The sequence below is a fragment of the Magnolia sinica genome, chromosome 4 (genome assembly GCF_029962835.1).
Source record: "Magnolia sinica isolate HGM2019 chromosome 4, MsV1, whole genome shotgun sequence".
NCBI lineage: Eukaryota > Viridiplantae > Streptophyta > Magnoliopsida > Magnoliales > Magnoliaceae > Magnolia > Magnolia sinica.
The window spans coordinates 1616490-1627030 of NC_080576.1; the positions used below are offsets into that span (position 1 = coordinate 1616490).

Below are 10541 nucleotides of genomic sequence, written 5' to 3' on the forward strand. Positions count from 1 at the left end.
CGCCGACTACAGTGCATGATACGCAGGCACTAAACAAATTGCATGTATGGTATACAAGCAAGTCAAATTAAATCATAAAAATAGTGGCCCCCAGTTCAGATGTATCATTAACCAAAACCATGTCGGTTGGATTATCTGTCTATCGGAACTGTACACATTTATGCGACGGTTAAAAATCAAAATTATCCAACATTCTTATTTCAACAAAAATCTCCACGAATCAGAGGTTAGGATTGTGGAGTCTCCATTATATTTATGATATAGTGACTTACCGACAGTGGGTTCCACAAATTAATCTCTTAAATTGGACTTAATGTAAGCCACATATAAAAATTTGCGTATGCCTGCGTATCAAGAGCTGCCAGAGTATCAAATAACTCTCCAAAAAGAAATGACTTCCCACAACAGCGAGATAAGCTGACAGCAATAACAGACCTCAGATTTCCAAGCACACAAAAAAAAAAAAAAAAAATCAAAGAAGAGCCAAGTCGCTCGTATGTTCTTTTCTCTCCTTAACCATAGCTTAATCACCCACCAATCTCGCTAATTAGGTCAGATTTCAACCTCCCTGCACTTGAATTTCTTCCCAATTCCTCAATTTCCTCCTCTCACAAGCTATCTTAATAGGTACAAAGCCCATTTCTTTCAGGAAAAATCCATGGAAGAAATAGCAACTTCATGAACTGATCTTTCATCTTTTCTTGAAAGTAGAAGAAGGTTGGGTGGATTGAATCGATGAGTATCCAAAAGAACTCTCCCTTCAATACCCATTTGGATTTGATGAGTGGAGGATCCGACGATGGGTGTGTTTACCGCAGAATGGTTCTGTTTGTAAGCTCTTGCTGGGTTTTTATCAGCAGTTGTCTGTTTTATGCGTTCCGATTCTTAACCAGACATCTTTTCAGGTAATACGAATTCGAAGGTTGATTCAATTCATCCACTGATGAATGGGTTTTTCTAATTCTAATTTGTTTTCTGCTTGTGATCTTGTCGTTCTTCTTTCGCAGATTTGGGTTAGAAAACGGTTCTCAGAAGGAAGAATTGGAGAATTTTGTAAAGGGAGATGAGTTTTTTTCTGCTGCAGATGATTCGGGTCATTCCGAATCGTTACCTGAAGTAATTGATTTCGAGGACTCCGAGTATGATGGTTTCGGCGACAAGGAGCCTTCACGTTCCAGCTTCAAGTTCCAGCCTCAGGGCTCGGAAGATATTGGAAGAAGCCTCGAAGAATCAGAAGGTGAGTCTGGTGGCGATGAGATCGCATTGGCTGCGAACATCCATAAGTACTGCTTTCTGCCTGAAAAAGATTCTATCAGCTTCGTAGAAGAACCAGAAGTTGTGAACTTTAGCATTGAAGAATCGTATGTCGGAGGTGATAGCGCCGGCATTAAAGGTACACCTAAGATTGAATTGGAAGACGAGATCTTGTCAGAGAAGGATTTTCAGCAATTCAATTCAGGAAAGGAAGAAGTTCATGGAGAACTACTCGACCTCTCATATTCTGATATATTCAGGCCAGAAGAGGAGTCTGAGAAATCGAAGGAAATGTTCACTGGTTTCGAAATTAATACAGTATCTGATAAAGTTGAGTTTGATTCAGAAAAGGAAGAAGTTCATGGAGAAGTACTCGACATCTCATATTCTGATATATTCAGCCGAGAAGAGGAGTCTGAGAAATCAAAGGAAATGTTCATTGGTTTCGAAATTAATACAGTATCTGATGAAGTTGAGTTTGATTCCGGGAAGGGTGATGAAGGATTTTCTGTCGAGAATAAAAACAGCTACAGATTTTTGTCTTCAAGAGATTTCTGTGAATTTGAGGAGTTTGAACCAGAGACCACACAGAAATCAGCAGCGACGGATTTGCAGGATTCGTGGACTTTGGACGTGGAATCCATTGATTTCAAAGATGGGTCTTCTTCTGCTGGTGATCAGATCGATTCTTATACGTCTCCATGTATTTCCAGTACAGTATCAGCGGATTTTAGCGATGGGCCTTCTTCTGTTATGCATCAAATCGACGGTTCGAAGCTACTCGATGACTTTCTATCTGAGAAAGACTTCAGCAAGCAAGAAGCCGATTCAGAAGACTTTGATGAAGAAGATGAGGAATTGATGGAGGAGGTAGAGGAATCAAAGGAAGTGTATTCTCCAGACTCGCGAATTCCTGAAGTAGAATTCATTGATTTCGACAATGGATTTTTATCTATTCAGCATCAAATGAACAACTCAAAGCGATCAGAAGATCTCCTGTCCGAGCATGATTCCCGCGAGCGCGAATTTAGATACTTGGATGGCAAAGAAACAGAACCTACTGATGAATTACAGAAATCCGAGACAACCCATTTGCCGAATCGGTCGAGTTATGATTCCGACGACGAGAACGATTTGGAGTCTCTTTGGGAACACCAGGATCTGATAGAACAACTGCGGATGGAGCTGAAGAAAGTGAAAGCGACAGGGCTTCCGACGATCTTCGAAGAATCAGAGAGCCCTAAGTCGATCGAGGACCTGAAGCCATGGAAGATCGAAGAGAAGTTCCTGCATGAAGATCCGGTCGACGAGCTACAGAAACTCCACAAGAGCTACAGAGAGAGGATGAGAAAGCTCGACATCTTGAATTATCAGAAGATGTATGCAATCGGTGAGTTGAAGCTCCTCCACTGAGTTAACTCATTTTTAGTTAGCGAGTCTTCCATCCATCTTAAATTACGCATGAGGCGTAGTTTAACTTTAATTAAGCAATCTTGGTAGTTGGTAAATCCAAAATTCCCTTGACCGTGTACCTGTGAGTGTGACTCCAGGGAATTATTTTATACTCTAGCGGAATATGAATTCTGATACGCAGTCACTTAGAAATAAAAAGCCGGCTAAATTGTGGAAACGACTCCTTTTAGTCACAGACCTAAAATCAGATTCGTTGAGCAATTCTAACCTCTGATTGGTGAAAACTTACTTGTTGAAATAGGGCCACTGGAATTTTTTATTGTCAACCGTCCAATAAACGTCTATCAAGACGGTAATCAGATAACCCAATAAGCTTAATTTTTGTTTACTTGTATACCCTGTATCCGATTTCTAAGTAAATTATAACTGCCAGTGTATCACCCATCACACTCTTCCAGAGCACTATTTTTTTTTCTTTCTTCCTAAGAAATATTCCGTTACTGTTCTTCTTTGACCATTTCTTAGGTGGTAGTGACCCATTTGCGATGAACTTGGCAAGCGTGTTACGTCGTAAAGACGTCCGTTACATGGAAATATCTATGTGGATGCAGCATAGCCCGAAAATCGGACTAATTGAATAATGCTAAACCACCGATATCAAGCATTAAAATTGGACCATTCTCTTTGGTGGCGGTCGATTGGATTTCAGTAAGCATGGTATTCGGAATTAACTCGATCCAGATTGGGTTCCATGATTCGGACGGTCTAGATTGTCTGCATATTGCTGTGTATGTAATGTGTGAGTCACCACCATGTAAGAACGCTGTAAAGGGCATAGAGATTCCGGTCCAAGCCTCGGGAAAATGCAAAAGGTCGACGCTTCGATTCTTTCGGAGAAACTATAGGATCCTTCATCCCAGTCTTTACACGATATGTGGGATTTTTTATTATTTTAAAGTTCACCATGGTTCGATAATCCAGACCATTGGTATAATACACTCCATTGTTGATGGACCATAACATGAAAATCTCATCAATGGGACGATACTATCCCTTCAATTTGAGGTCTGAACTGGACAGTTGAATATTAGAAACACATCAACCGTTCAAATTCAGATGGAAAATGTAACTAGGCGTGTGATAATTTATTTTAGGATATTTGTATGCCAGCGGTCAATCCAGAATGGGACCCAACACAGCAATGGTCCGGATCACTGAACCATAGGCCCACTTGTGAGAACTGAAAACGTCATATGGTCCATTGGTATTTATGGGAATCGCCCTCGAATTTATCGCCGTACCATTACTTCACTCTTCCCGAGTAATTCCCCCACCATTTGTCTAACGTCTATTCGCCCGATCATTTCTCAGGCTTCCTCCAGCTCAAGGACCCCCTTCAGTCCATCGCCTGCCGGAAAACCTCCATCCCGGCCATCACCTCTCTCCTCTCCCAGAATCTCCGGACACGTTGGTCCCGGAAACCTGACGACGACCCGTCGTCGAAATTCATCAAAGATCTCCAGAGCGACTTGGAGACGGTCTACGTGGGCCAAGCATGCCTCTCATGGGAACTCCTCCACTGGCAGTACGTGAGGTCACGGGACCTGCCGGAATCTGACACACACGGATACCGTCAATATAATCAGGTGGCCGGAGAGTTCCAGCAGTTTCAGGTGCTCTTGCAGAGATTTGTGGAAAACGAGGCGTTCCAGGGGCCCAGGGTCCAACACTACGTCAAAAGCCGATGCGTCCTCCGCAACCTTCTCCAGGTCCCACCCATCAAAGGTACGCGTGATCAATCCATCTCACACGTGTCATGCATTTAAGATAATCTACACCGTTCAAACAGCAGATCGACCGTGAATGGACCATGTCCTCAAAATCACGCTGATCGAATTATCCCAGCCATCCTATTAGATGTCTAATGGAGGGTCGAAAGTGAAGTGCTCGTATTAGTTTGATTTTCGGGACATGCTACATCCATCGTGGGACCCACATTTTGTTCAGCGGTCCACATCTTCGGCTAATCCCTTTCTTTTCTTGTCATGGACCTTTCCACGTCAATGCGTGACAATTCGCACCCTCCATTTGAGGTATGGTCTCCATATCCGAAAGAATCACATGATTTTGCTGAGCCTTTTTGTCATGGTTTGGTGACTTTTCGCTCTTTTGATGGGGTTAGCTGGGCCCCAGTTCTCATCCAAGGCCCACATATTCAATCGCCAGATTCGACAGTCCACGGGTGCCGACGTAGCACACGTGTGTAGAATTTGAGATGCTCACTCTCACTTCAACCTAACTAAAATAATAAAGCTGTCCAATGAATGAGAGGTTTCATCTGCATTTTACTTTTTTATTCAACCTAGCGACAGTATCACGCGTGGATCGGCTGTTATATTTCAATGTGGATTGAGTCATTCGGCCTTCCTTACCAACTTAAAAAAACAAAAACAGAGTACCAAAATCTTATCAAAAACTGGTGTAGGCGATTCGATGTCTTAATGTGAGATTTCGCTGCTATCTTCGTCTTTTTCTTATGAATGTCCTTTTAACCTTGACAAGGTCCGTTTGTCCAATTGATTGGACCATTGCCCAACTTCCAACACGTCATGTCCAACCCTTCCAATACGTTCATCCTCACCGTCAGGACCACCTTTTGTAAAAATCAGCTCCATCCCATCATTCATGATAAATAATAAAAATACAAGTACAGTCCATTCAGATAGCACGCACGTCGACCTATTTTCCAACTGCTGGTTTTTACATCATTTGTTCTCCTTACACGTGCATGAGGCCAAACGTGCGGGTGGACACTAATTTGTGTATGAGGTGGGAAATCTTATCCGTGCAAAAGGTCAGGCTGGGCTTATACCAAATAAATGGATCGTCTAAGAAACTTGTGGCTATTTTTTAGTGGGAACTGATCATCTATATCGGTCACAGACTTACTTGGCCCACCAACTGTTCTTACCTTACCATAATTCTATTGGGAAAACTGGAAAACCAAAATTCAGATGCATATCAAAAACGGGCTACACCATATGATTGGCGGTAGGTGATCAGTCCTCTTTCTTTACACCGTCAACTGATTTTGTACACGTACATGTTTGACTTAATACTCGACTGGCCTGACTATTCTTTCTGATGATCTAATTGGTGGGACCACACTTTGGATGCCACGTGGACTTGCTAGGTTTTGGTAAGTGTGGTGTGGCCCACCCTTTTTAATATTATAGACATTTAGAGGAAAAAACAGAGGCATGGTTCATTCAAAAATTGCACTAATTTTGCTTAATTTGCATTTTATTTTGATTTTTGTGTTTTAAATATCACGACCGTCTGCAGGGTAATCTGAAGTTAGATCAAGGCGCTTTGCTGAGCCCACACGCGTGTGCAAATCAGCCATTGCACATGCCACCACATATGGCGACATGGTAGATAAGTGAAACATCCAAGCCATCCATCAAGTGGACCTCACTAAGTAGATGTTAATGCCCAAAGACAGTTGGCCCATTCAGTAGGTGAGCCATGATATTATAAATAATTTGATAGGTTAGAACAGTTGGGCTGAAATTTTCACATCCATATATGTTAATTGTGGTCCACCCAACTATTGCACCCACCTGATTCTTGGGATAGGGAATCTACATAGCGTTATCCTTCTGATGGATGGCACGGATATTGGACCTGTCTCCCACGCTGGCGTATGTGTTGGCGTTAGCTGATTCACAAAGCGTGTGTTTAGCAAAGTTTTAGTTGAAATACAGGTGTATACGGGAAAATGATCACATATGTTGTAACTAATGTTTTAAATATGGACGATATTGGCTGATATATCCCATGATATATCTTGTATCCTACCTGTGCGATACGAAACTCACATGTAGTACAATATATGTCACATATTTTATTTGGGGAGCATTTTCATTTTTATTTTTTTTCTATAAATCATGTTAAATCGGCGTCAAATTATTACAAATACATGATTTTTCATGTTTTGTATGAAAAAATATGGATTGGAAGCTTCAATTTTGAGATTTGGAGGATATAGAACGAGTTGTGGAAAGTTGAAAAAATTAAAATTCTCCATTTGCTTGCAAATCGATTGCAATCCTTGTGTGCAAACATAAAATGAAACATGTATGTAACCTAATTTAGTGATTCTTCTTTTGCTTTTGAATGCATCGGTTATGTTTCCATGCGTTTTCTTATATTTATAAATTAAATGAATGAACTTTAAATATGCTTGCATCAATTCAATTAGATAACGTATAAATTAGGACCCCATACAAAGAAAATCTACTATGTGCACTTAGTTTTATAATGTTTAGATTTAAAAGTACGTGTTGATGTGTTTTTTTAACAATCACTTAAGTTTCATTGAAAAAATCAACCAATTTCGCCATGTTTCCAACAACAATGATATATCACGCGATACAACCGATATATCCCATGCAATAACCGATACATATCTGTATCCCAAAGGTGCGATACATAACACGATGGTTGCAACCAATAATAATTACCATGCATTTGAATTGTGTGGGTTTCACAACGTGTGATGTTTGAGTGACATCCAACCTATCCGTAAATGCACCCCCTATGTTAGCCTGCATACCAAATCCAGCCCCATACAGAATCCAGGTGGGCCACAAGAAAGGGAACAAAGGTAACACCCACACTAGAAACCTCCTGATGGAATGTGGGACCCACATGTTGTGTATATGCTATTCAAGCTCGTCATCAGGTCTACCCCACTAGGAAGAAGGGACACATTAAAACTCCAACTATTACAAAACTCAGGTGGGCCACACCACGTGAATATATACAGGTCTTAGGCGTGATGTGCATGAGGAAGCGCACCAGATGCAGGGTTTGGATTCCGCATGCACGTCACAGGTGGGCGCCAACACCTGTGAAGAGAACCTGTGTCTTTCCTTACTACATCGGCCTTCTTCTTACCATTTTAATACCTTCAACTTGTACTCTCTCCTCACCTGAAGTTCTTGATATCTGTTACACATGACTAACCCATCTGAGTTGTTTTTTTCTTGTCTTATTATCAATTGGTGCAACTTATAAATTCTTTCGAATGCTTTTATTTCTAATTCTATTCTTCTTCATCTTGGCACTCATCCATCTTACTGGCCCCACTTCACCTACACCCATTTTATCTAAAGCATAGTTGGCTTTGTATTGTGTTAAAAAAAAATAATACATATATATATATATATATATATATATATATATATATATATATATATATATATATATATATATATATATATATATAATAAATTTAAAAAAAAAAAAAAAAAATCTTTTAGTTTGAATGCTACACGACAATCATATAAAATTTTAGAGGCACATCTCCATTTCTTCCATCCAGCGTGAATTTTACCGTTTACATTCATCTCCATTTCTTCCCTTTCAGTGTGTGATCATTACCTGTCTTATTTATAAAATTGTACTAAGTCTTCTTGCATTGCAGAGGACTGTTCGAAGGAGAAAATGGTGAATAGAAGCGGAGGAAACGATGCGGTTACAGGCAGAATGCTGGGGGAGATAATGGAAGAATCGATGAGGATTTTTTGGGAATTCATCAAGGCTGACAGAGATGAAGCTCATGTCATTTTGAAGGGGTTGTTGAGCTCTCAAGCAGAGGTTCAAGACCCTTCAGACCCACAGCTCTTGGCCAACATCCAAGCAGATCTTCAAAAGGTTAGCTTTGTTGTTATTGTTCTTCTTCTTCTTCTTCTTCTTCTTTTTTAATATTTATTTTTCTAAAAGCATGGGATACATATGTACAGTGGTACATGTACAGCTGTACATATGTATCCTATACTATTAACATATTTCAAGTCCTTTTCATAGCCTGAATAATGTGACTAGATGCATCTCACCTAGAGCACAAGGAGGCTCTTGGTGGCTGGCTTCCAACAGCTGGTCCCCCACAAGTACGGTTGATATTAACGTGAGGCCATGGTTTTAAAACTTAATCCCTCAGATTGACTCATTTAATACGAAGTTGAGTCATGACTCGTTTGAGTTGGGGTGACTCAGTTGAGTCAGGCTAAGTCGCCCCCTATTATAATTCTGACTGGTGTCGTACCAATCAGGTCTGACCGAGTCAGACCAGAGTGAGGCAAGTAACAGGAGACTGCTGAATCTTAAAATTTAAAACCTTAAGTTATACCCATTTTTTACTAGCATTTTCCATGGGCTGTTTGGATGCAAGGAAAGGAAAGATACTGTTATTTTCAAGGAAAAGGACAGGAAGAAAGTTTTACATTTTCAAGTACTGCATATGTGCCAGATGTGTCATTCTCCATCTTCAAGTGCCCAAAAAACAAAAATAAAATAAAAAATCACAAGCAAATGAAAGGAGGTGGGAATAACCATCTTTCCTTTCCACCAAGCCAAACAGTTATTCCAATATTTTGAAGGGTCAAAGAGAGGATATAACTTTAGATTGGGGCTACATGTAACGGGTTGTAGGTGATCATTTCTCCTGTCAAGTATTCATCCCAAGATTTAAATAGATTTTTATGATGTTCTGTAACCCTACATGTGTGTGTGCATGTACCTCATGAATCACGTTCTGCAGCAGTCCTAGCCCAAAAATCAGACCTGTTAATAGGTTCCCAAAACAAATGGATGACTGAATAAAATCTACAAATATTCTGTCCCATGCAATGAGCGAATCACTAAAATTTTGGACGAGGGCATTTATAAAGTGGGACCTACACAATGTAGTGCTTGGAACCTCACAAGTGTGCCACATGGGCACATGTGGTCTCTAGATGGCCCACCTTAATGCTGCGTGCCAGATCAGCATATCTCATACTTTTTTCCTACATTTACGTGAAACTACGAATTGAACTTCAATAGAGAAAATAGTGCTTAGGCTCCTTTTTGTTTTTATGTTGTTGAAACACTTTGAAACCATCATTTAATTGTCTTGCATTGCAGAAGGAGAAGAAACTGAAAGACATACAGAGAAGTGGAAACTGCATAGTTAAGAAGTTCCAGAAGCCAAAAGGAGATTGTTCAGATGATACCCTCTTCTTCTCAAAGGTAGACTTGACATTAGTATCAAGGGTACTGAGAATGTCAAGAATAACAAATGATCAGCTACTATGGTGTGACAAAAAATTGAGTATGATTACTTTTAAGAGTAGAAAGCTTTGTAGAGAGCCCTCGTTTTTATTGTTTCCTTGTTGAAATCAAACACTCTTGCATGTCCTTCACCTGTAGTCACATCCCCTTGTATAGAGAGAGAGAGAGCACTGTAATTTGGTTATTTATGTAGATCTCTTCCTCAGTTTGCTTGCCTAGTTTGAGGGGCCAGCCTCTATTACAAGGGACTACTCTCGACCGTTGCTATATATATATATATATATATATATATATATATATAGATATATATATATATATATATCCAGGGCTCTTAATTTTCATATTAGTAAGGACAGTGATTAAGGGAGTACCTTGGTCCAGGGAGCAGTGGTTTAAGGGCTGTGGCAACGGAGCTCTACTGCTAATCAACCTGGTTTAGTTCATGTGTTGGATTATTATTGTAATAATTATGAATTGATGATGGCTATAGATGTCAACTGGCAGGGCGGCTCAGCAAGTCCAACCTAGCTTTAGACCAGGCTTGGCCTATTAACTTACCATGCGGGCAGGGCTTGGGGTTGGCATGTATGGCCCTATCAATTTCCAGGACAGGTTTGGCTTTAGGTAATTTTGGCCTCACCTGATTTGACTTCATGCATACATTTATCCTATTTGACTAAGGCATACTTCGTGTATGCATATGGATTCTAGCTTTTTTTTTTTTTTTTTTTTTTAATTTATAGATTATTTGTTTT

At 40.1% G+C, this 10541-nt stretch overlaps 1 protein-coding gene across 3 annotated transcripts; it reads left to right on the plus strand.

The window, feature by feature from the left end:
* Nucleotides 1-383: 383 nt before the first annotated feature.
* Nucleotides 384-9991, plus strand: LOC131242102 (uncharacterized). Of its 3 annotated transcripts, none has more exons than XM_058240506.1 (6): nucleotides 384-627; nucleotides 712-905; nucleotides 1008-2644; nucleotides 4039-4452; nucleotides 8159-8388; nucleotides 9640-9991. In XM_058240506.1, exons 2-6 carry the CDS (start codon nucleotides 736-738, stop codon nucleotides 9889-9891), a joined length of 2703 nt encoding a protein of 900 aa, XP_058096489.1. In that variant the 5' UTR covers nucleotides 384-627; nucleotides 712-735; the 3' UTR covers nucleotides 9892-9991. The 3 variants fall into 3 exon arrangements, with proteins under 3 accessions (XP_058096489.1, XP_058096488.1, XP_058096490.1); XM_058240507.1 differs by having other exon boundaries at nucleotides 392-551; XM_058240505.1 differs by having other exon boundaries at nucleotides 384-905.
* The last annotated feature ends 550 nt before the right edge of the window (nucleotides 9992-10541 follow it).